Source organism: Microcaecilia unicolor, chromosome 1 (assembly GCF_901765095.1).
Source record: "Microcaecilia unicolor chromosome 1, aMicUni1.1, whole genome shotgun sequence".
Lineage (NCBI taxonomy): Eukaryota > Metazoa > Chordata > Amphibia > Gymnophiona > Siphonopidae > Microcaecilia > Microcaecilia unicolor.
The window spans coordinates 160907674-160934819 of record NC_044031.1 but is presented as its reverse complement, the minus strand read 5'-3'; the positions used below and the strand labels follow the sequence as shown (position 1 = coordinate 160934819).

Sequence of the window (27146 nt, the reverse complement as noted above, 5' to 3'; positions counted from 1 at the left end):
CTCCCATGCTATCAGGCACCATTTGCAACATGGTGCCTCTTAGGTAACCTGCCCTGTGCGGTAAATGCTGGGCAGATGGTGGCCACACCCCCTGCATATACTGCACAGCCTTTGCACTTAACCACATAGTAATTTTTGTGTTAAATCTTATGGTAAGTGCAAAATTTACCGCACTTTAGTAAAAGGGCACCTTTGTTAACTTGAAAACTTAATAATACATTTTACAGGAAATTTGATGAAGAAATCAGCATTTAGTTAGACGGCCTTGGAATGCAAAGACAGACATTTCCTCCTCCTTTTTTTGAGTAGTGCTGGAAAAATGTGGATTTTGTTTGAAAGAAGAAACTTTTCTTTTCTAAAAATGGCTGTAAGCACATTAATTTGTGTCAGACTGCAGTGTGAAGAATCTTAACGGAGTGGTCTTAAAACATCTCCTCCTTGTGGGACTTTTCAGGTCCAGCAGTTAAATTCATTTCCTCCCCTGGATTAGGATCTTTAAGGTCCTTCATCTCCAGTCAGAACTCACAGGGGAAGGCAAATATTGAACTGAACCCTTCCGTTGCCTTTGGATGTTGGTTGTAGGGCTCCATGCCAGCGTGCTGAAGGGTGGTCTCATCTAGAGAATGGGACGGGGACAGATCTCATGGGGACAAACTTTGTCCCCATGTCATTTTCTACTTTGAAGTCTGTTAATGACCTGGACTGTTGTTTATGTTTGAGTGATGCAGACAACGATATTTTGGGGTTTTTTGAAAAGCAAGCAAACATTCTGGCCACAACTAGCAAAATTTGCGGGGGGGATCCTGTACATCCTGCCACCAGCACATCTTCTAAGAAGACATCTTCTATTGCAGGAGGGACTGTGGAAAACAGGAGAGTTAGACTGAATCCTGAGATTGTTGATAACTTATTCATCCACAGATTAAAAAATCATAACAGTGCTTCATAGGGCATATTTCTCCCCTCTAGTGCATATAGAATGGGTTGTATTTTGTATCCCTGAACATTTTAACAAGGTGGATTAGGATTCCTTGGGGTAGTAGAAATTAGCTATTGTTGGGGTTGAAAGGGTAGAGGGTGGTAGTGAGGAAGGTTATTATAGCTGCTCGCTGTAATTATTGTTTTCTATTTGTAACTTATACACAACAGTTGCACAGCATATTGTTCCTTTTTATACTTTAATAAAAAGATTTAAATATAAAATCATAATTGTTTGAGGCTTCTGCAGAGGAGGACAAAGCCCTTGGGGGCGGGGATGGGGACAGAACCTGCGGGAACGGAGACAGAACCTGCGGGGATGGGGTGGGGACGGAGACAAACTTTGTCCCCATGTCATTCTCTAGTGTGCAGCTTAGAGAGAATATTGGCGCTGACCCAGAAGTGTTATCCAGTTAGTGGCCCTATTCGGGCTGCTATGTGACACCTTTTTTGCTGTCCTGACTTTATCTGGTTAGCTATCAGTTTAATAGTCTTAATATGATTGCTAACCAGATAACCTCCGGCTCCACCTAGGGTCCACCTGTCTGGATAGTTCTGAGGTGATCAGAAGAAATATATTCATAAGTGCTGACTAGTGCCGCTGAATATCCCTCTCACCAGTACTTACCAGTTAACAGCAGCTGCTGACTGGATAAGTGCCTTAGAATAACAGCCCTTCTCTTTATTAAGCTATAAGAGCGTATAACTCATCATATATCATGCAAGTTTTATATGCTTGAGGAGGGGAAGATGCATCTGTTGTATTGTCATTGACACAGAGTTCTACTTGTGTGTTACCATAGCCACTAGTAACATGCCCAGTTTCTTTTCATTTTGTTGTTCTGAATTTATCTTGATTGTTCATTTAATGTGATTTTTTTTCTTTGTGTGCTTGATCAGCAGACTTGTCGATTACAGTCCAGGTACATCACTGAAGAGCTGCGGAAGATATTTACAGAAGAGACAGAATCTGACAGTGAGGATTTTGAAGGATTTATGCCAAGTGAAACAGAGGTAAATGGTAGTGTGAACTAGCTGGGTTTTTAAAGCTGAAGCTTTGTCTTGATCTGATTAATGCAAGGTTTCTATCACATTGTTCTTCTGCTGCTTTGTAGTAAGGACTTTCTGTAATTCTTTGTTTTATAAAGAACAGGACCAGGGATATTACCTGTTTATAAGAGTACTTCTTGGTGAGCATTCAAAAGTGCTATACAGTATCTAACCGGAACTTGTTAACTGTGCTGACAGGCCAGAAACAAATACATAGGTGATGTGACTTCTCAAACTCCGAAACTGCAGGGGGGTTCTGCTCCAGGCCTTTCGTTCCCAGCAACCTGCAGCGAGGGAGGGAGGGAGGGAGGGAAGAGGGGTGAACTGGAGCAAAGAAATCAACAGCCATTTTGCTCCCAATCCAGCTCCTCTTGCTCCCTCCATCCCTCCTGTTCTGCAGAGCAGAGGTGTAGCCACATGGTGCCAAATTTCCTGTGGGCCCCTGGTTTTGCTGGCAGGGGTCCCCAATCCCTGCCAGCTGAAGCGTTGTCCAGCGCTGGTCTCCAGCGTTGCCTGCCCTGCTCTGTCTTCCCTTCACATCCGGTACACTCCTTTTAGTGAAACTGTGCACACTCAATTTCACTAAAAGGAGCGTGCAGGACATAAGGGGAAGACAGGGCAGGCAACGCAACGGCGCGCTAGACAATGGTTCAGCTGGTGGGGGTTGGTGGCGGGGGGGGGGGGGGAACAGCAGACCAAAATGTGCCCCCCTGTCTCGGGCTCTGGGCCCCTCCCACCGCAAGGTCTTGCTACGCCCCTGCTGCAGAGACTAGGAGGGTGATACTGAAGCAGGTAGAACAGTGCAGAGAACAGACACAAAAAAGAGGGAGAGTCAGAACAAGTTTGACATGATTCCCATCTTCAAGGCTTCAGCCGTAGCCTTAATGGAGATGCCTGAGCAGAAATGCCAAACTTGCGCCATTTCAACCCCTTTTTGTGTCCGATACCCAGGGCTTAAGCCTGAAAACTGCATTCTATATCACCCTTTTCTTCCAAACCCTGAGGAAGCAGAATAGAATTGGCTGGGTAAATAGGTTCCGGCTCCCCTATCAGAACAGTGCAGGTTTGGTAGTGAGAGCCGGTTTCAGCTATCTTGTGGCAATAGAGCAGAACAGCTGGGGGGCATCGATCATTTCTGGCTTCTTAGCTCTTGGCAGGGAGCAGAGGCAGAAGTGTTGAATCTGCTTACCCTGAGATTGAACGCGCAGTGGACAAAGCAGAGAATGTTGATGGTCAAGATGAGCTTCCCACCCTCTGTGACAGTGTGGCATGGTGCAAAGGGAATGCCCACGGCTAGGTTAGGTTATGAGTCCACTACTGCTGAGCTGAGAAGATGGGTAAAATATCAGAGACGTTGGGAGCACTGGTCCCGTTGGAATTTTAGATCCCATTGAGGACATCACATTTTTAAATGGTACCTGTAAATATACTATGGCTGTGTGTCTGAATCCTGTCATTGGAAGAAGGCTTTGGATTGTATGGTGTCAACAGCATTCCTATAAAGGAAAAATGTTGATTAGCTATAGAGTAGACTTTTGAAAAGAAATGCCTTGACCATGGAATGGATAAACAGCCTCAGTAAATTAGGCCTTAAATGAATTGCAGTAGACCTTAGATGAGATTTCTGTATTCTGCCCCCCTCCCTCCTCCTCTTCAGTTGTGACAGCAAGAGGTGGACATCAGCTGTTGGCCCCTAAGCTTTGGGCTGATTTCTTAACTCAAAAGGAAATTTGTCAATGCCTTTTTGAGGAGGCAAAAAAGCAGAAAAAGGAACTTAGCCAAACATTTTCAAATGGTTAAATATGAAGTTCTTTCACAGGTAGACTCATTCTTCAGTGCTGGAGTACAAAGGTCAGAGAGAATTCCTGTAGATTGTGACAAGAGCCATAGCCATTGGGGGAGGAGGAGCTCTGGGGCCTGGGCCTTCTCACTTTGGACTCAGGACACCTCCAAAATTGTAGCACCTGTAAGAGTGGCTGGCGGGGATGCCCGAGCCCTGCCCATGCTGCCTGAGCAGCAAAGAAGTTGTCAGTTTCCTTCAGCTGCTAATGCCCACACTTGCACACATGCTCAGTTTAGCAGCATAAACTGAACATGTGCGGGAGTGCCAGTGGCTGAAGCAGGCTATCGACAACTTTGCTGCTTAGGAAGTACAGGAGGGGGCTCGGTCACGGATCAATTTGGCTAGCAGGGCTTGGGCATCCCTGCCAGGAAAGGTAAGATTTAACGCCGCTGGGGGAGAAGAAATGAGAGGAAATGCATGCTCCCTTCCCCTCCAAAAAATGGACATCTGCTTACACCCCTGTTGTGTTTCCAGTCGTGAAACAAGGCTATCCCTGATTGTATTTCTACTCCTGAGCTACAGGAGTGTCCAGAATAAAAAGCTGCCCTTATATTCTGAATTAGGGACCTTAGAAAAAGTAGCTTTGAATAAAGAATCTGAGATTCCTAAATGTCCTATTGTGTCCTGAAATTCTACTTAGTATTTCAAGGAAATGTTATCACTGTCTACAGCCAACACTAATATCTCTTAGGAAGATAAGAAAAAAAATGAAGGGGGTGCCCTTCATGTAATAGGATCTTGCTTTGATTTTTCTAAGTTTCTAGGATCTTCAGATGGCTGTACAACAGGTCAAGCTTTAATATGAAATCTTATTTTAAGGATAGAAATTTGCCTCTATTTTTTTTTAATCACTATGTGTTGGTGTTTCCAGATTTGACTAGAGCCAAGCAATTGCATTGTAAAATGTTTCTTCTGTTAAACAGTATACTTTCCCTAGGTGCAACTTTCTTTGAAATTTCCTTGTAAATGTTTAGTTAGATATGAGAGTGTAAATTAAATTTATTTCTGATCCTAGTCAGTTGGAAAATATGTCTAGCTAATAGGTTTAACTTATTGTTTTCTTTATAGATAGATATAAGGAGTTTGATTGCTCCTGTAACATTTTGATCAGTTGTTTTTTTTCATTGTTCTAGTCTCTCTTCGCATTTGATGTGGGCTAGAACATAGTAATTTAATTTGACTGTTGTTTGTTTCTTTCTGTTTACTGTGACCGTATTACCTTAATTACTATGTATACTTTTCCTTTTCCTTTTGAATGTATTAAGAAAGTGCCCCGATCAAGTACCAAGACTAGCTAGCAACATGCAGCTACTAGAAGCCAGCAGGAGCAGCAAGTCCATGCTCTTTAAGAGCTTCCTGCAAATCGCCCTCTGCCCATGTGAGTGCAGTTATTGAATGGAGGGAAAACAAAGTTTAGCTTTAGAGATACACACAAAGTATTTTGGGGGTAAGTGTTTTAGAAACGTGTTACGCCTTTTTAAAGCTAAACTTTGTTTTGCTTCCATCCAATAACTGCACTCACGTGGGCAGGGGGGCAATTGTGTCCTTACAGGCCTTGCACTTGCAGGAAGCTCTTGAAGAGCATGGACCTGTCATTCCTGGTAGCCTCTAGTAGCCACACATATGCTCTTGTTTCTCCAGGACTCCTGCCCAAGGGATATGAAGTCCTGCATGCTGTAACTAGTCTTGGTACTGATTGGGGGCACTTTCTCACGTGATAAAAGGGTGGAAACCCTATACAGCACCAGCAGTTGAAACTGCAATACGGCAGGTCTCTAACAGCTCGGCGGGCAACAGATCCATTATTTTGCCCAGCGGATGCAGCTTATGCAGGTTTAAGCATAATTGGACAAGTGCCAGGAGCACATCGAGTACAGGATGTGCTGAAGGCTGTCTGGTGGCAGCTGCAGGTAGGAAGCAATGCTGACACCTTGTCCACTGCCTGCTCACTCTCAGGGGTGAAGCACTGCCTTCCCACCTCCCCAGTAACTCCCTTCATAGGCAGCTCAGCATCTGGGGCGTTCACTATCCCTGCTACCTACCTGGATGCTGCCTTTTATGTAGGCGGGGACTGAGGAATCCATGGACCTGATGCTTTCAGGTTCGTACTGCACATAAACCTTTGAAAGTAAAAACTCGTATGTATGGACAGATCCTCCACAACTGTTGTTTAACATGTATACTAAAATATAGTTAAAATTATTTCAGGCAGCTTCGGTGAATATATATATATATATATATATTTGTCATTCATTTAGCTTACAGAGTCAGAAGTTAGCGATGAAGAGAGCAGACAGGATATATTACTGAGTGACAAAGAAGAGGAAAGTGAGATTCCACCGAAGAGAAGCAGCTTTGGTCTGCAGGTGGCTTTTCGGTTTCCTATTAAAACCGTAAACAAGACAGCAGTGGGGACGATGAAGAGGGATGAACCATCATACTCCAAGCCAGGGCAGAAAACTAGTAAGCCCCAAACCTTTGGAAACAGGAAAAGTAGCAAAAAGAGGAAGAAGACATCTGACTCTGAGGAAGAGGGCAGTGAGATGGAAGAAGAGACCTCCAGCGCTTTGCTGAAAAGGGCAATGAATATTAAGGAAAACAAAGCTATGGTAAGTGCTATGATGTGATGATTCAAACAAACATTGCTTCATGTGTATTCAAAACATGTATGTCAGTTCTTCAAAGTAATATTTTCAGTGCGCTCAGACAAATGAAGAGACCAGCATGGATCTACGGATCCTAAGTCGAGCTTCTGAGAGACATGACCATGTTTTGCTTATTACTGCTTCAGGGAACCCGAAATACTGTCGCCTCTAATTGTCCATTTAAAATAGATGAGGTCTTTCGGGCGGGTGCTTCACTATGAGCGCACTGATGGGCAGATGATTGAAAGCCCTTCGCTGTTCCACACAGCGCTCTAAAAATAGTGCCATTTTCGAGACAGCGCCGATGGAAGTGGAGGGAGTCCACCTCCATCGAAAGTAGGGGGTGGGGAAGAGGGCTGCTAGACCACCAGGTTGGGAGTGGGGGTTGATTTGCGACCCACTGGGCCACCAGGGCTCAATGCTAGGGGGGGGAGGGCAAGGCAGATCTGGATCTTCAGCCCCCCCTTGACCTTGTGTCAGGGGGGGTTGGGGGTTCTTGCTCCTGCGGGGGGGGGGGGGGGGCTACTGCATTGGGGGGAATGGGGGGCCTGCTAGCATGCAAATACATGCTGAAAGGGCTCACCATTCCTCCCCAGTAGTCTGCAAACCCTAATGCCAGCTCAGAGCTGCATAGGGTTTGCTGCGGACGCTGCACACTGATCATTGGGGAGGTATACATCTAGTGTGCATTTGCATTCTAGCTACGTTCAGAGCCCACGAATGCGTTGTTTCACGCGCTCGTGGGCTCTGGTCATGAGGCTCTAGTTTGGTGCTAATAGCCTCTAGTGCCTGCATTTGCTTCTGATCATCAGCCCATGAAAATATTAGTTTGAAGGACTGACATACATGTTTTGAATACACAAGACAAAGAGCATACTGCTATGGGTTTGGCTTTATTCGTTCGATAATCAGTGCCAACACATTCATACCTAACCAGATAAAGATAGGACCACTTTTTATGAATATCTTCTGGCTCTGCCCCAGCACTGACTGGTCACACTGGAATTTCAATGGCACTTTGTGATTAAGTGCTGAGGAAAAGCCATGGACATCCTGCTCAGCGTGGTTTATGGTATCAGGAGCCTCCCCTGCTCACTTAAACTTTGTCTTTCTAAGTGTCATAAGATAGAGGCAAGAGAGGGAGTTGGTCAAGGAAGTTCACTGCAGACACTTTACTTTTTTTTCTGCCATCCTCTAAGATAGGGTATACATTTTTTTCATATGGTTATATTCCTCCAAGCCAGCTTCTATCTTTTTGATACAGTGTAATCATAAATAACATAATAAAATCCATGGCAATATGACCCCTTTGCTTCAGATTATGTCTTATCCAAAAAGTTTTGATATTTTTTTTATACGTTTTCACCAGAGTGATATGGAAAATGATGGCCATTCATGGAGGAACTGATATTTTACATTAGAAATGTGCCTAGTTTCTTTTACTCTCAGTATTGGAGGTCTCTTGAATACAGTGCTTAATTTCTCTTTCTCAGCTTGCCCAGTTATTTGCAGAACTGAACTCCATGCCTGAACTGTTTCCAATGAAAATGCGCAACACCACCCCTTCCGTAAGTAATGTTGATTGAAACAAACTCCCTCTGTTGGTCACAACCTCTGAAAAAGAAGGCTCACAGTGTAGACTTTTATTTGATGCTTTTCTAGAAACAGAAGAAGACACCTAGGAAGGTGTTCTCTGAAGGGGGCCAGATTGAGCGTCGCACTAATCCTACGAGGAGCGCCCGGCCGCCAGAGAACTTTGCCCTGGAGAATTTTACTATGTCTGCTGTCAGATTTGCTGAACATCTGGGCAGGTGCAGGAGAAGGAACCTCCTAAAGAGGACCCTAAATGAGGTATTTATCCAGTTTAAATGAAGTCTAGAGATGCAAGCGTCCCTTTTGATCTTAAAAGTAAGAAGAGGAGAGAGGCCTGAAGAGCATTTTTATTTTCAGTATGGCTAAAATCAATTTGTTAAATAGTTGATCTTTCATTTGATGGGTAGTTTGATTTTTTTTTTCCCCCCTAAAAAAACCTCACCATGTAGTTTAGTTTAATATATTACTAAACCACCTTTCAGAACAAACAATTGCCCTAATACAAAAATAAAATGAGAAGTCAATAAAACCAACATAACACCCTAAAACAGTTCACAATACTAAAATATGATTAAAAATAACCAGTAAAAGTACTATACAATAGTAAATCAATAGGAAACATATTAATACAATAAATCAAGAGAACATAATAACAAGGCGACCCAAACCCATATTGTTAATAGCAAACACAGATCCATACACCTATCTGCATTCAACTTAAGTCAGTTGTAATATTTATGGGTTACTTATACCCCACATTTTCCCTAAAATTAACAGAATATAACACTACTAACTACCTATAAGGAGGGCATTGTAAAGAGTACGCATCATAATCCTAAATGCCCTAGCCTCAAAGTGTAAATTGCCAATCTGTCTCCTCAGTTATGCACCTAGTTTAGAGAATACTCTTAGGAATGTATCCTAAGATGACTCTTCCCCAGCCACATATTGATTTAGGGTCTTAGATAAAGCCAGCCAGCCCATTTCCCTTCAAAAGCCAAAAGGCAATGTACTGCAGTTGACCAAAGGTGCAAGGTGTAAATAGTTTTGGCCAAATCTGAATCTGCAGCCGAAATCTGCCACTCTGTTTCAACTGAAACCAAAACCAGCCAGGCCCTGCCTCCTCTGAGTATCACCCACTCCCACCACTGCACACAGCCTCCCTTCCCCCTCTTGGACCCACCCAACAGCTCCCTCCTGAGCCTACTTTAGGTGTCCTGGTGGTCTACTGGCCTAACTAGCCATCTCTGCCACCAAAATGGCTGCCAAGACCTTCGGTGGCTGTCTTGTAGTAGCCATTTTGAGATTGGAGCTTGCAAAGGCAGGAGGGACTGTGAATTGCTCCTGCCCCAATTAGACCACTAGGGTGCCTAAGGGTAGGTCTGGGGCCTAGGGATGGTGGGAGGGCATCAGCAATTTTGGTTGGGGGGGAGGGGAGGCAGAGAGTGGGTGGTGATTTTGATCTGGGAGGGGTGTGGGAGTTTTGTTTTCACCGGTGTTTTCAGCTGAAACCAAAACATGGCTCAATAAGAATTTCAGGCTGGTTTCAGTACTGAAACTGAAAATCAGTCACACCCTATACTGTAGCATGCATTGCTTGAATTTGCTTCATCTGTACACTGCTGTTTACATCTTGCCTGTCCGTACGAGAAGCCACTCTGAAGAAACATTACATGTTAAATTTGTACTTCTAAAGAATTTAGCTTGCCATTTTTTCCCTTACATCCGAACAGGAGACAAACACTGTAAAGTTGCCTGTAAATAATTTGTATATATGCATTCTGGAAATAGATTTGATTTAAAGGATTGAAAAAGACAGTACCGATTGTAGTTTCATGCCCTATCATGGCTCCCAGCTCTTTATGTGGGTAAAAGTATACATGAGTACTTTTACTTGCAAAAAGTGGAAAGGACCATGATCAGCTCACAATTTTTATGCGGGTAAGTGTGAATTTACCTACTTCAATCAGTTTATTGTCACAGTAGAATGACTTTTGCTCTGTGTTAACTGCATGATGACCCTTCCAACAATACTCTGAATGCCCTCAACACCTAATATGGAGGTGTTGCAGTTACCATGCCTTTAATTTTGGCAATTGCAAATAAGTGCCATAGAGAGAAATTATAATCAAATTAAATATAGATTGGTAAATGTAATGAAATGAATAGTAAAATGCTCTGGAACGAATTGGCATACGATGATGTTAAGAGGGAATAGGCTCAGGAGTAATCTAAGAAAATATTATTTCACTGAAAGAGTAGTGGAGGCGTGGCATGGCCTCCTGGTGGAGGTTGTGGAGCCGAGAACGGTGTCAGAATTTAAAAAGGCATGGGATAAGCATGTGGGATCGCTTAGGAAAAGGATGAGTTAGGGGTTACTGAGGATAGGCAGACTGGATGGGCTATATGGCCTTTATATGCCGTCATGTTTCTATAAACTTATTTTGCTAGCACACCAATTGGGAAAAAGTTGAAAGCATGGGCCCTAGACTATTAACCCTAGAACGCATATTGGGGGCCTTTTAGGCCCCCATGCTTACATTTTTGCTATTATCTGCAAAATTACTTTAGTTAGAATTTTGAAACTCAAGGTATTACTCAAGTATGTCATTGTTGATAATATCCAGTTGTTCATATAATTTTTTTTCATAGGCATTATGGTGTAACAATGCTTGTTTGGTGAAAACTACATCTGTACGAATTGGGGGCCTTTTAGGCCCCCGCTGTTTTTATCATGTTCTCAGAAGTGTTTGTGTCTCAAGTTACTTTATTTGTACTCAGTAATGCTGGTGGAGGGGCCAGGGTGTGGATAATAACATGTGAGGATGTCATGTGATTTTTGGAGGGAGTGATAAGGCCATGACATCACCTCAGGTCCTCTGAACACTGAGGACAGTATACACTGTGAGCTAATTGCTGAAGGACCTGTGATAAGTTAAGCTGTTGAGAGGAAATCTGTTTCATTTTCTAACATCTAGTCAGCAATGGCACAGTCTTCCTCCAAGTGTCTGACTGACCAAGAGATTGAAGCGATTATGTTTCAAAGCGATGATGAAAGTGAACTATCTTTGTCTGATGAAGAATATCTGCCACCAGCTAATCAAACATCCTCATCCAGTGATTCTTCTGATGATGAAGAAGTGAATCTAGTGGATCCTCAAGAAGTGATAAGTAGAACATCCAAAACGAATGTTTTTTGGGACAGTAATCCTACATTAGTCGGACGTACTCCAATACACAATATTGTGAGACAGGCTCAAGGAGCTGTGGGAAGTCCCAGTTACTTTACCCCTAAAGATGTATTCTGTACTTATTTTTCTGACAATATTGCAGAAGAGGTCCTTTTATGTTCAAACCTAGAAGGAAGACGTATCGCTTCAGCAAAAAATAAGTCCTGGAAAAATATCTCAAAAGAGGAACTTTATGCATATATTGGACTTTTCCTGCTGGCAGGGAGTCAAAAATCGTATGATGTCCCAATACGAGAATTATTTCTGGACCCACTTTCTGATCCACACTATAAGGCGACAATGTCAGTGGGCAGATATGAGGAAATTAGAAGGATCATTCGCTTTGATGATAAGCGAACTCGTGCAGCGAGGTTTGAAACAGACAAATTAGCCCCTATCAGTTATATCTGGAACATATTTATCAAAAATTGCACAAAACTTTACAATCCTAGTACTAATGTTACTGTAGATGAGCAACTTGTACCGTTCAGAGGACGCTGCAAATTCATACAATACATGCCCAGCAAGCCAGCCAAGTACGGTATAAAAATCTTCTGAGGGGAGATATGATAGAAGTGTATAAAATAATGAGTGGAATGGATCGGGTGGATGTGAAGCGACTGTTCACGCTATCCAAAAATACTAGGACTAGAGGGCATGAGTTGAAGCTACAGTGTGGTAAATTTAAAACGAATCGGAGAAAATTTTTCTTCACCCAACGTGAAATTAGACTCTGGAATTCGTTGCCGGAGAACGTGGTATGGGCGGTTAGCTTGACGGAGTTTAAAAAGGGGTTAGATAGATTCCTAAAGGACAAGTCCATAGACCGCTATTAAATGGACTTGGAAAAATTCCGCATTTTTAGGTATAACTTGTCTGGAATGTTTTTACGTTTGGGGAGCGTGCCAGGTGCCCTTGACCTGGATTGGCCACTGTCGGTGACAGGATGCTGGGCTAGATGGACCTTTGGTCTTTCCCAGTATGGCACTACTTATGTACTTATGTGTGATTCTGCAAATTATTATGGCATAAATGGCGTAATCTACTGTGGCAAAGAGGTTGGTGCACCAGTACAGAAGGATCTGGGGTCTGAAATAGTCAAAACTCTTGCTGTTCAAATATTCAATTCAGGTAGAAACATCACCATGGACAATTATTTCACCAATGTTGAACTAGGCAATTTTCTGCTTGCAAAAGCTATTACACTTGTTGGTACTAAAAAAGCAAAACAGACGAGAAATTCCAGCAGCACTCAAACACAATCGTCAGCGAGCACTTTATGAGAGTGTCTTTGGATTCAATAACAAAGCGACTTTGGTATCTTACAAGGCAAAGAAGGAGAAATCTGTAATTTTACTCAGTACCATGCATCACGATTGCAGTGTTGACAGCAATAACCAAAAATTGAAACCAGAAATCATCCTGCATTACAATGCAACAAAAGGAGGTGTAGATAAAATGGATGAGATGGTGGGAGAATATTCATGTAAGAGGCAAACAAAACGATGGCCTGTAGTACTATTTTCAAATATGCTTGATGTAGCAGCCCTAAATTCATTCATTATTTATACAGAAACTCATCCTGAATTTCATGCACAGAGGAAGGACAGGAGACGCTTATTCTTGAAGGACCTTTGTCATGAACTTGTAATACCTCACATGATAGAGCGAAGCGACTTGAAATGCTTGCCAAAGAAAACTAAAGAAGCAATGAAACGGTGTGGCGTACAGTTTCAGATTACTCCAGAGCCAGGAGAAAGAAAACGAAAGCGTTGTTTCATGTGTCCAAGAAACATAGAGAGGAAAACTGAGCGATATTGTTCCACTTGTAAGGAAACTGTTTGCAAAGAACACTCTTCTGAAAAAATAACATGTCAGAATTGTTTGGAAGACTAATATAATAGAAAAGAAAGTTAGAATAAAAATGTAGCTGCAGCTAGTTTGCTATAGATTTCTATGCATTTTTGTGTGTTTTCATGTCTTTGCGTGAAATTTGGGAAAAAAAAGATTTTTTGGTGTTTTCTGTGAAAAATTATAATTAAAATGTTGTCCACTATTCATATTTTATTGAGCAATTTTGAAATAAACTTGTGAAAGTTATTTAAGTGTGTTTTTCTACATTACGTGCATGGGGGCCTAAAAGGCCCCCATGACGTTAATATGTATATTTTTAACGTCATGCGTTCTAGGGTTAATGTATTTAAAGAAATGAAGCCTCAACTGTCAAGGGAAAGTTGTAGAATTTTAACAAACCCTTAAATGGACTGCTATCACTGGCTTCTGCTCAGAATGGAAAAACAGCAGTGAAAAAACTCTTGTAGGAGAAAAAAACCACTCTCAGACCTTCAAACATTAACATGTAGCCCATTTAAGGGTTCGTTAAGTCTACAACTTTCCAAGGACAGTTGAGGCTTCATTCTTTAAACACTGTAATAGTCTTAGCGTCCTTTGCTTTCATCTTTTTCTCAAATGGTGTACTAGCAAAGTAAGTTTGTATTTTTATAAATGAAATGAATAGTGCCTTTGCTCTGCAGCATGTATCAGTGTGACACATCATTTGGATAACATGATATCTAAGAACTTAATATTCTTTGAAGACAACAAGGTTTTTCAGTTATACAAGTGGATTATGTGACTGCACCTGGCACCTAGTGGAATGAATTTTTAAGAGACTAACCACCTGTATGGTGTACGAGATGAAGTTTCTCTTGTTTTCTTGTTTCCTTCAACCCAGTCAGATTTATCTTGAGCAAGTACTTTGGCTTGTTTTATTTAACCCTTTCTGCTTGCAAACTTTATTTTTTCTCCCCTAGCGGAAAATGCATCATCAGTCAGGGCTTCAGTTGTTTTTAGTTTAGTGCAGCTTCTCCTTGCACATAATTTTTCCCTCTTGATTTTGCACCATTTTTATTTCCCCTTAAACACCCTTGCTGTGGGCTTGCTGAATCTATGTTCAGGTCCACATCACTCTGGCATATAAATATTTCTTACCTATGTTGTTGTTATAATCGTAGCCCTAATACTGGGAGGAGCGTTTTTGATATGATGTTTTGCGCTAAATGTCCTAAATCTGAATAGGAAATATGGCCATTTTCAAAACGGTAAAACATTTCTCTTTTATTATTTTTTGAAAATGGCAATTTGCTAGATGTTTTTGTGATTAGTACGTTTATCTTTTTGGTCCATTTTCGGGAAGAAATGTCCAAATGAAAAATCTAGAAAATCAAAGCCATTGGGATATAGGAGGAGCCAGCATTCTTAGTACACTGGCCACACAGACATTCCAGCAGAGCAGGGGGGTATTAGGGGGCTGTGGACTTCATTCAAAAGCTCCCAGGTACATATTTCACCATTGCTTTCTTATATTGTATGGTGAGCCCTCCAAAAGTCACCAACAACCTACTGTTCCCAACTGTACACTACTATAATAGCCCTTTTGGGTGAAGGGGTCACCTATATGTGGGTACAGTAGGTTTTTGGTTAGTGTGGGAGGGCTCGCAGTTTCCACTACAGGTGTAACAGGTAGAGTGGAATATGGGCCTGGGTCCTACTGCACTGATCGCAACACTACTCCAGGGACCTGCTTTCTGCTCTAATGGAACTGGCTTATAACACCTGAAGTTGTCATAGAGGCTGGTAAAAGACTATTTTTAATCACATCTTTAGGGGTGGGGGGGTGGAATGGGGTCAGTGAGCACTGGGGGAGTAAAGGGTGGTCATCTGGTTATTTAGGGCACCTTCTTGTGCCTTATTCATTCTAAAAACAGGACTAGGTCTAGATCAAAACGTTGATGTTTTAGCCCTAGACATTTTCATTTTGTTCCATTATGGCTATAAAACGTCAGGAACGCTCTAAGCTCGCCCCTGACACGCCCCCTTGTGATATGGATACACTGCACACAAATTGCATAGATAAACATCTGCAAAATAGGTTTTGAAAATACCGATTTAGACATTTTGAGAAGAAATTTGTTCAAATGCTGCTCTATGATACTTCTGGATGTTTTTCTCTTTCGAGAATGAGCCTGCTAGTCTCTCTCTTTCTTTTTTTTTTTAAAGGTTTTCCTGTGGACTTTATAACCAGTTAAAAGTCCTGTTAAAAATACTTGTCTTGTATCCAGCTCTTCTTTTACAAAACAAATTCCTCTTCTTGAAGACATGACATTTGGTTGGGACTTCACCCGTTTTTTATTCATGAACACGATATACTGTTGTTTTACTGTCCATTCATGCACCTAGTATAGCTGTTTGGTTTTGTCGTGCCTCTTTTGGTATTTTTACTTAGATGGACAATATATAATATATTCCATTGTGTTTTCTCTAAATTTTCTTCTGTAAATGACTGTGGGAAAAATGCTCACAGGAACTCCTCTTTAATAACAAACCACATGAGTGTGAACCAGCTAATCAGCTTGAATAATTCAAACTAACTTAACACACAACATTGTTTCACATTGCGTCAGGTTCAGTTGGTACATCAAAACACTGTTTCTTCTGAGAGCACCTTCACAAATTGCTGACTCAACCCAAGTATACTTCTAAATCAGTGTTTCCTATACAAAGCTCATGTTCAAATCCACTAGTTGTGAGATATTCAACAAAAATCCACTTAGTCCATATGAATCGGTTGTTTCACATCTTCTTATCAAGATTTTTTTTTACCCAGTCAATTACAATCCAGTGCAACTGGCTTTCCCCATTGTTTTTTTCCCCGCATGTCAGAGAAATGGGCCAGAAATTTAAAATGTTCTCCCAAGTGTATATGAATGTCCTCCATCGACCATCACAAAGTGTGCTGAATGTGCCTTAAGGAGGATCACAACCCTGTTGGCTGTATAATCTGCTCCAGGTTGCCACCCAGAGTCATTTTGTCCCACTATGATAGTTTCTATGCTTACCTTGCTATGGAACTTAAGCCTGGCTTCAAAAAGCTGATTCAGTGACTTCACATGAATTAGACCATTATTACTTTTGTGTCCAGATTTCACCAAAGGAGTCTCCTCTTTGACACCTCATTTCAGGGATGGTTCCAAGAGTCAAGTTAAGCAAGGCCTCTAAACATTCGTACCAAGCGCTAAAGGCTACAAGCACAGAGGGAAGCTCTGAGACATTGACTGAGCTCCAAGAGCTTGGACACAAAGGATGTTCTGAATCTTCTGAAGCAGGCATGTCTAGAGAATGGCTCCATGCCATTCTCTATTGTGCCAGCCTAAAGCCTTTGAAAGATTCATCTGGGATGTAAGTTTCATGAGGACTTAACTGTTGTTTTTATCTGCATTGTTCAACCTGGAGACAGAGAGAAGAATTTCACTGACATTTGGTGTGCTTTCAGTGCCGAGGTTCAAGTGACTTGCTAGTAGATGCCTGTAAAGCTACAGATTATCATAGGTAAACATAGACCTTTATGTTGGCTTTGCCTGAGGTACCTGATTTTTTTTCCTCAAGGCCTTGAGAAGGAATTCTAAGAATTCATCGGTGTTCTAGCAGTTTGAAGGTTTGGAGGCAAATTCTGCAGACCTGGCAACATTCATAAAGATTTCCTGTTCAGTTAATGGAGTGGTTACAGCCTCGCTCTAAACCTCTGAGTAATATAAGTTATACGTTAAGCCTGTGTGTGTTCTTTGAAAATGCAACTGTTGAGTGAGGCTTATTACAGCAGGAGCAGGTTCCATATTTTTGCCCGAGGTAATGTTGACCTTTCACCTTAATTGTTCTACCTACTGCTAGGCAATGCATTCATAGGAGTGAAGTAGCCCTTTGCTTTCTTGAATTCAGAAACGATCCTTATCCTCACCAATTAAGTGCTTCCACCACCGCCCTTTCCATGAAGAAATATTATATTAATTTTCCTGCGTTTGCCCCTTTTCACCCTCATCCTATGACCCTTCATGTCAGTTGAAAGAAGCTCACTTTGGAGATATGTCTGCCATTTTCTCTCTTTCCTTTTTCCCCAGGTATACATATTTAGATCTTTAAATCTGCCCCTATATGTTTTGTGAGAAAAACCACTGACTGTTTTAGTAGCCACCCTCTGGACTGACTCCATTCTGTTCATATCTTTTTGAAGGTATGGTTTCCAGAATTACACACTGTACTCCAAACTAGGCTCACCAGACTTATACAGAGACGCTGTCAGCTCTTTTTATTTTTTTCTGCTGGACCATTTATCTCCATGTACTCAAACTATCCTTGTCAATTTTTTTTCTACTTGTTTGGCCAATTTAAGTTCATCGAGTATGACCAGTGTCTCTTTCAGGCACAGATGCACTTTGCCCCACTATACTGTACTGTTCCCTTGAGCTTTTGCAACCCAAATCCACGATGCTGCGTTTTTTAGCATTAAATCTTAGCAGCTGTACTGTAGACTATTCATCAAGCTTCACTAAATCATTCCTCATGGTATCCTGTTGCAGATTTTGATATTGTCTCCAAAGAGGCAAATCTTACATTTTTGTTAGCAGTATTGCAGGACTTTCAGCAATGTTGAAAAGAACAGGAGCAAGGACCAGTTCCTGCAGTTAGTGTGCCCCTATCCTCAGATTGAACTCCATTTACTACTACTCTTTGTCGCTTCCTGCTCGATCTCTACAAGGTCCATTTCATGGGCACTCAGTTTATTTATAAACTAGCCGTTAAGCCTGTTAAAATGGGCGAGTATTGGTATGTTTTATTTTGATGTGTAACTCCCTCCCTCCCAGCTCCAGGGCCCCATTCCCTCCCCCCTCCCCTCCCAGCTCCAAGGCCCACCCTCCTCCCAGCCAGCTCCAAGGCCGCCCTCCGTCCATCCCTCCCAGCTCCAAGGCCCCCCTCCTTCTGAGACCTACAGTGGTGGAAATAAGTATTTGATCCCTTGCTGATTTTGTAAGTTTGCCCACTGACAAAGACATGAGCAGCCCATAATTGAAGGGTAGGTTATTGGTAACAGTGAGAGATAGCACATCACAAATTAAATCCGGAAAATCACATTGTGGAAAGTATATGAATTTATTTGCATTCTGCAGAGGGAAATAAGTATTTAATCCCTCTGGCAAACAAGACCTAATACTTGGTGGCAAAACCCTTGTTGGCAAGCACAGCGGTCAGACGTCTTCTGTAGTTGATGATGAGGTTTGCACACATGTCAGGAGGAATTTTGGTCCACTCCTCTTTGCAGATCATCTCTAAATCATTAAGAGTTCTGGGCTGTCGCTTGGCAACTCGCAGCTTCAGCTCCCTCCATAAGTTTCAATGGGATTAAGGTCTGGTGACTGGCTAGGCCACTCCATGACCCTAATGTGCTTCTTCCTGAGCCACTCCTTTGTTGCCTTGGCTGTATGTTTTGGGTCATTGTCGTGCTGGAAGACCCAGCCACGACCCATTTTTAAGGCCCTGGCGGAGGGAAGGAGGTTGTCACTCAGAATTGTACGGTACATGGCCCCATCCATTCTCCCATTGATGCGGTGAAGTAGTCCTGTGCCCTTAGCAGAGAAACACCCCCAAAACATAACATTTCCACCTCCATGCTTGACAGTGGGGACGGTGTTCTTTGGGTCATAGGCAGCATTTCTCTTCCTCCAAACACGGCGAGTTGAGTTCATGCCAAAGAGCTCAATTTTTGTCTCATCTGACCACAGCACCTTCTCCCAATCACTCTCGGCATCATCCAGGTGTTCACTGGCAAACTTCAGACGGGCCGTCACATGTGCCTTCCGGAGCAGGGGGACCTTGCGGGCACTGCAGGATTGCAATCCGTTATGTCGTAATGTGTTACCAATGGTTTTCGTGGTGACAGTGGTCCCAGCTGCCTTGAGATCATTGACAAGTTCCCCCCTTGTAGTTGTAGGCTGATTTCTAACCTTCCTCATGATCAAGGATACCCCACGAGGTGAGATTTTGCGTGGAGCCCCAGATCTTTGTCGATTGACAGTCATTTTGTACTTCTTCCATTTTCTTACTATGGCACCAACAGTTGTCTCCTTCTCGCCCAGCGTCTTACTGATGGTTTTGTAGCCCATTCCAGCCTTGTGCAGGTGTATGATCTTGTCCCTGACATCCTTAGACAGCTCCTTGCTCTTGGCCATTTTGTAGAGGTTAGAGTCTGACTGATTCACTGAGTCTGTGGACAGGTGTCTTTCATACAGGTGACCATTGCCGACAGCTGTCTGTCATGCAGGTAACGAGTTGATTTGGAGCATCTACCTGGTCTGTAGGGGCCAGATCTCTTACTGGTTGGTGGGGGATCAAATACTTATTTCCCTCTGCAGAATGCAAATAAATTCATATACTTTCCACAATGTGATTTTCCGGATTTAATTTGTGATGTGCTATCTCTCACTGTTACCAATAACCTACCCTTCAATTATGGGCTGCTCATGTCTTTGTCAGTGGGCAAACTTACAAAATCAGCAAGGGATCAAATACTTATTTCCACCACTGTATATCCAGCATTTCTCCTGCCCTCCCCCCCCCCCCCCCCCCCCCGGGGTCGCCGCCATTCCCTTTCACCCGGGCCGGGCCCTCTCTTCTCCATTGAACTTACAGCGCCGAAACCGAAGCAGGCAGATCAGCTCCTGTCGGCCTTCCTTCCCTGCCTGTGTCCCGCCCTCGTGTGATGTAACGTCGGTAAGGGCGGGACACAGGCAGGGAAGGAAGGCCGACGGGAGCTGATCTGCCTGCTTCGGTTTCGGCGCTGTAAGTTCAATGGAGAAGAGAGGGCCTGGCCCGGGTGGAGGGGGTCCGGCGGTGACCCCGGGGGGGGGGTGGGGGTGCAGCAGCGACCCCAGGGTAGCAGCGACCTCGGGGTGGGGGGGAGCGGTAGCAACCTCGGCGGTTCCCTCCTCAGCGCAGTTTCCCTCTCTGTTCTGTTATCACGTCTTAACGCGGGGGCGGGACAGAGAGGGACGTCTCTACTGCGCATTTGCAAGTGAGTCGGTCACTTGCCTTTTATATGTTTGATTGCCTGTGTAGAACCTTGCTGAAATCTAAGAATATCACGTCTGGTGTTCTTCCCAAATCCAACTCGGTCAAATAATTTGATCTAATTTGTCTGACAAGACCTACGTATTAGTAAAACCATGTTGCTTTGGATCCTGTAACGTATTGGATTTAGAAAGCCCACTATCCTCTATTTTAGTAGGGTTTACATTAATTTACTTACTACAGAGGTATTCCCCCTCCCGCAACCTGTCTTGACAAAATTAGTTTTGACAAGATCTAGGACCCTTCTTTTGAATGAACCATTTCCACCTGTGTCCTAATACTACTACCACTTGTAATTTCTATAGCACTATTAGATGTAAGCAGCACTGTACACAAAACATGTAAAAGACCGTCCCTGCTTGACTGTGCTTACAATCTATTCAAGACAGACAAACAGGAAAAATAAGGGATTAGGGAGTTATTTATTGTGGGAATGATTAAACAAACATGGGTACTGGTGAATTTTGGGGTTAAGAATTAAAAGCAATCCTTTTAGCTTAGACTAGCCTTTAAGCCCTTTAAAACGGGCGAGTATTTTGTTTTCCGATGGCCTCCCCCCGTCCACCAACCCTGGTCTCTCCCCTGCCCTCCCCCCATATCCATCAACCCTCCTCTGTCCCCTGCCCTCCCCCCATGTCCAGGATCCTTCCTCTTTCCTATGGCCTCCCCCCCCCCCCCCTTGTCCACCAGCCCTCCTCTCTCCCCTGGCCTCCCCCCATATCCAGCAAACCTCCTCTCTCCCCTGCCCTCCCCCCATGTTCAGCTACCCTCCTCGCCGCCACTCCCTCCCCCCTCCGTGCCGGGCCCCCTGTACTGACATGACAGCAGGGTCGGAGGTCAGTTTCAGCCTGGTCGCCCATCAGCTGTGCAGTCTTACGAACTCATTTCCGGGATACCCCGCCGTTCTGGTGCTGTTCGTCAGCAGTGCTGCCTTGGTGATGTGATGCCGTCTGCTGGGTCCTTGTGCTCTCCAGTTGCTGCGGCAGTTGTTCCATTGGGTATCACCTTCGACTCGGTGGTTGGCGAGAGACCAGGCGCACGATCTCCCCCAGGCAGCCCTCACGTGTTCGCTCGGTTCGGGACAGTGTCGGAACCGCTCACCTCTTCTCCGGGCCCCAACACTGGTGGAAGCGCCGTCCTCTGTCTGCTTCCCCATGATCTGAGGCTCCGGTTGGGCGGGCAGGATGGAGGGGGGGGGGGGGGAGGGTGGCGGCAACGTTGGGGAGGGGGGTCTTCAATCGTTTCTCCTTCCCCCTCTGATTCCTACGCCCAGTCCTCTCCACGTACCGTACATTTGGGCTGTTTTCTGTACTCTCTCTGCCCCTCGCCCCGCCTCTGACTCCTCCTCCTTTCTGGAGCTGCTGGAGGTGGGGCTTGGACTTTTGCTCTGAACGTTCGGGCTCTACTGCGCATTTGTGGGTGAGTCTTTCACTTGTCATTTATATAGATTGATTTGAATAGGGGCAGACACAGAGCACAATACAGTGACTCGGGCAGTCTTTTACAGGCATATGGCACAGCAAAATAAAAGGAACAGAGTCTGGAGTTGGCAGGGGAGAAGGGAAGAGATAAGAATGACTTACCCAATGAACAGAGTTCTTGGGGAGGAGAGAGATACTGAGGTGCTGCAGAATGAATGTACTTGTAAGTCAGCAAGTAGCGTTTTAGTTCTAATACTGAACCATGCCATTGATGGCCACCAGATTCCTAATACTGGAAACTCTCTCCCCATTTGTAAGCACCAAGATCTCCCCAGATTTACATGAGACAGCAGTGAGGATGTCTCTATCAACATCACCTATCAACAGCCCTTCTCCTTTCATTGCAATATTGTGAATGTCTTGAATTAAATACATTTATTTCTTCATGCCCAAAATTACTTATGCCTTAGAATTGTTGAAGCTGTATGGCAGCTTATGGACAGGTGCATACGTATCTTTATAAAGTATGTCCAACATACATGCCTATGTGCTTTCCCTGTTCAGGTATCCTGTTAAAAAAATTTCCCTGTCTAGGCATCCTGTTAAAAAAAATTACCCTCCAGTGGTCTTCTTTTATGGATGAGACTTAATTTAAACACAAAACCCTATAGTTATTGCCAAAACTTTTAGTGACCGATAAACCAACATACATATGGTCAACCAACAGTACAGATTTAAGCATGACTAAAGCCTGATGGAAATAGAACGGCCTTAATCTGCTTACGGAGCCTCAGAATATCCTTTTTTTTAAATGCAGGTATAAGGCAGTGCTTTCCAAAGAGTTGGCTATCTGCAAGATAAAGCAATGTTAAAACACCTTAAGATGTACACAACATAAGAGATTTACAAGGCTGCAACTTGAAGCTCAGTCCACACATTCATGTTAATGTTTTTGTTGACAGTCCATTCCCCATGGCCTTTTTGAAAGAGACCACAGTTCCTTCTACTACTACTTAACATTTCTAAAGCGCTACTAGGGTTACGCAGCGCTGTACAATTTAACATAGAAGGACAGTCCCTGCTCAAAGAGCTTACAATCTAAAGGATACGTGAACAGTCAGTCTGATAGGGGCAGTCAAATTGGGGCAGTCTGGATTTCCTGAAAGAGTTAGGTGCCGAATGCAGCATTAAAGAGGTGGGCTTTAAGTAAAGACTTGAAGATGGGCAGGGAGGGGGCTTGGCGTAAGGGCTCGGGAAGGTTATTCCAAGCATAGGGTGAGGCGAGGCAGAATGAGCGGAGCCTGGAGTTGGCGGTGGTGGAGAAGGGTAATGAGAGGAGGGATTTGTCCTGTGAACGGAGGTTTCGGGCGGGAACGTAAGGGGAGATGAGGGTAGAGAGGTAGTGAGGGGCAGCAGACTGAGTGCATTTGTAGGTAAGAAGGAGAAGCTTGAACTGAATGCGGTATCTGATTGGAAGCCAGTGAAGTGACCTTTTTATGGTTAGCTTTTTTTCTCTATTCTCTTTAAAGAATTATGATTATACAACTAAATACATGATTCTCTTGTTCTCCCCCCCCCCCCCCCCCCACCCACAAATGTTTAGGACATAAATGTGCAGTGCTACTGTTCACTACCAAGACATATGAATGTTTTCTTGTATATGATTTAATGGAGTTCCTTTCTAAGATTTGATTTTATTGTACATTGACTTGAAATATTTTGTAAAAAGGCAAATCAAGAAATCTGAATAAACCATAACAACCCTTAACTAGGAAGTTGCGTTCTCGTGAGTGGTGAACCTGCTTGTTTTCAGGGGAAACAACATTGTAGGTGTTCTTTGAAAACAGCAGTTTTCCAGACAGAGAGAGCCTCTCTTTATAATCTTGGTTAGATGGAAACTAACAGGAGGTATGTAGCTGTGGCACTGCAGGAAGTCCTACCCATTTGAAGTGAAGAGTTTCATTCTTTTTATTAGAAAGCACTGGAAAATCTGCTCTACTTAGTGCCACCAATTGTTGCTTGAGCACTCCTGTACTTTTTAGATAGTATTGGTTTCAGCAAAATAACGATCGTAGGGCCCTGTTTACTAAGCTGCGCTGTAGGTGCATTTTTTAGTGTGCGCTAATGATAGAGACACCCATTATATTCCTGAGTGTGTCTGGCGTTAGCATATGCTAAATTTTAGCGCATGCTAAAATGTTTGCATGCCTACAGTGCAGCTTAGTGAACAGGGCCCTTAGTTTTTTATCGGACATAAATTAGAGAAAACAATTAAATTAATGTAGTAAAAAAAAAAATAGTTCTAGAAAATGTTTTGTGTTCTGCTGTATATGAACTGTGGTAAATTGTGTGTGCCATATTTAACCTGCTGTGATACATACTTTCATTTTGTTTTGATAGGATGAACGTGAGGAACACAGAAGAAGGAGGTCATCCAAATATTCCCATGTCCGGCCTGTAGAAGATATTACTGACGAAGAGTTGGAAAACATTGCAATTACAGTTAAAGATAAAATATATGATAAAATTTTGGCAAGTATATTTTTTTAAATATTGCATGGATATTTAAAAAAGTATGAAATTATATTATGCAACAAAGGCTGTGGAAAGGAGAGAGTACCTCGGAGAATAAAGGTGACTTTGTTTCCCTGGGTTGGCTTCAGGTTTGGCTGGGGTATAAGTTTTGATTAAAAAGAAAATTGAGGTCTCCTTAGGAATGTGGCAAGATATTAGATTACTATATATACTTATCTATGAGCCTAGAAATTTTGACTTTAAAATCCCATCGGTAAAACAGTCGTCTTATCTATAGGTCATTCTCATCATTGGCATAGCACTCTTGCTATTGCTAGCTTTATGGAAGTACGATAGACAGACTCTGGCTATGCTGAAGTTACTTGAGGGTACAGCCAATGCTATACATGCCCATGGTGTGGAAAGGACTCTTAATTTAGGGTGAGCTTGTATGTACAGTGTTCAAACTACAGAAGTGGAGGAGTGGCCTAGTGTTTAGAGCACCGGTCTTGCAATCCAGAGGTGGCCAGTTCAAATCTCACTGCTGCTCCTTGGGATCTTGGGCAAGTCTCTTAACCTTCCATTGCCTCAGGTACAAACTTAGATTGTGAGCCCTCCGGGGACAGAGCAATATCCAGAGTACCTGAATGTAACTCACCTTGAGCTACTACTGAAAAAGGTGTGAGCAAAATCTAAATAAATAAATACAGACAAGATGTTTGGAGATGATGTGCAAGTGAGACTGGGGAGTGATAAAAATAAATAGCAGTGAATGTTTAAAATCTGTAAATGTTCTAGCTGGTTGAAAGTTTGTGCTGAGCGTGCATATTGAGAAGAGGGCATGCCTGCAAGGAAGTGTGCATGACAGTTATCAGGTGGCAGCTAAAATCCATTTGATTGGCTGATGACTCAAGCAATAGTTCAAAAAGGAAGTTTAGCCGAGATGTGTGGAAAGAGTTGGTGAGTTGCTTTTTTGCTTTGCTGAGAAATACTGATTCCTGAATAAAACATTCTCCTTGGATAGGAAGGGTATTTGTGAAAATACGTTTTGCTTTAGTGAACTTGCCAAAGTTTAGAGTGAGAGATTTATCAGTGAGTGATAGATTATATAATCCTCACATACTGAAATCTGATTATTTTAGCTGTTTCCCTCTGGCTTAAGTCTGTTCTGACCCTGTTGTTCTATTCGATAACAGCACAGGAGGGGATCTCCCTCATGGAGAGTAGGAGATTGAAGCTGGTTCAACAGATTTGGCTTCTCCTAAGTCAAGGCAGGCCCATGGTCCTGCACTATGTCTAGGTTCTGGGGTCAATGATGGTGGTGATGGAATTGTTACAGTGGGCAAGGGCTCATATGCAGCCACTACAGAATCTTTTTATTTTATTTATTTATTTACAGTTCATTTCTACCCCACATTTTCCCACAACTGCAGGCACAATGTGGCTTCCATGAATTACAAAAGTTAAAAGATACAACACATGAATTTAGCAGTAGAATAAGGATAAAACATTAGCAGCAATTAGGATGGTTAAACAGCAGAATTACTAATGGAATACACTTGTTCAAAAAGGTACGTTTTCAGCAGCTTCTTGAAAAGAAGGTGGTCAGCTTGCGACTTTAGGTACAGAGGAAGAGCGTTCCAAGTCTTCGGGCTGGAGTAGTGGAAAGTAGAGGCAAAAAGAAGCTTGCATTTAACACCCCTGCAAGATGGGTAATGTAGTTGTAAAAAGGTGCTTGCTGTTGTGATGGCATTTCTAGGTGGGAGATCTATTAGAGGAGTCATGTATTCCGGAGCTAAGCCGTAGATTATTTTATGTGTCAGAGTGCAGATCTTGAATGCGATTCGTTCTCTCACAGGTAGCCAGTGTAGATTGAAACGTAGGGGCTGCGCAGGAACCATGCGCGATTTGCCCAAGATGAGTCTCGCAGCAGTATTCTGGGCAGTCTGGAATTTCCTCAGGAGATGCTCCTGGCAGCCTGCCTAAATCCCACTGCAGTAGTCCAGATGAGACAGAACTAGCCAGTGAACGAGAGTGCGGAAGAGTTCTCTGGTGAGACAAAACCTAACACGCCGCAGCCTCCACATTGCATAGAACATCCGCTTGGTGACCGCTCACACTTGCGGATCCATGTGCAGGTGAGGGTCCAGCTCAACACCCAGAAGTCTAAGGCTCTGTGAAATAGGGGAGGGTCTGGTCTTTAATGACAAGGGAGTTGGTGGAAAATCTGGCATGGACGGACGAGAGCACAAGACACTGAGTTTTGTCTTTGTTGATCTTAAACCGGAATACCTCAGCCCAACGTTCCAAGATGGAAAAACTCGCTTCGATCAAATCTGTGATTTCATCTAATGAGGAATGGAAGGGGATGGAGATGGTTATGTCATCTGCATAGATAAATGGTTTCAGGCCCAGGTTTGCTAGTGTGGTGGCAAGGGGAAACAGCATGATATTGAATATTTATTATGGATATTTATACCCCACATTATTCCAAACAGGCTTGGGTTCAGTGTGGCTTACAAACTGTGGAGTAGTGACAAGTGAGGCAAAACAGAATTGTATGAAAACTGAAACATGGCTATGAATAGTATCAAAAGAGTTAGATAGTAAAATTGTACAGAATGTTAGGTGAACCTTAAATAGGCACGTACAATCTGAAGTCTTATTATTAAAAGTGGCATTCATTAGAAATGTTTTCAGCATTTTATGAAATGACATGCAGTCTACAATAAGACTGAGATCTATTTTGGCAGTGAGTTCCATCTCTTAGTACTTGCATCATAAATCGTCTTGTAGATAACTTTTTTTACACCAAGGAAAGTGAAGAGAGAAGTAGTCTCTTGAATGGATGAAAGTATTTCTTTTAGGCAATTCCGATAATATTTTGCATGTAAGAAGGGAACATGCCTTATAG

At 43.0% G+C, this 27146-nt stretch overlaps 1 protein-coding gene across 2 annotated transcripts in view; it reads left to right on the top strand.

The window, feature by feature from the left end:
* Positions 1-27146, top strand: part of CDCA7L (cell division cycle associated 7 like) — an 85499-nt gene that overhangs the window by 40429 nt on the left and 17924 nt on the right. Inside the window, exons 3-7 of one of the 2 annotated variants that reach the window (XM_030201746.1) lie at positions 1882-1992; positions 6130-6480; positions 8010-8084; positions 8179-8367; positions 24119-24250. In XM_030201746.1, the coding sequence (XP_030057606.1) occupies positions 1882-1992; positions 6130-6480; positions 8010-8084; positions 8179-8367; positions 24119-24250 (858 nt within the window). Of the gene's footprint in view, positions 1-1878; positions 1993-6129; positions 6481-8009; positions 8085-8178; positions 8368-24118; positions 24251-27146 lie in introns of both variants that reach the window. The other variant, XM_030201738.1, reaches the window with a different exon arrangement.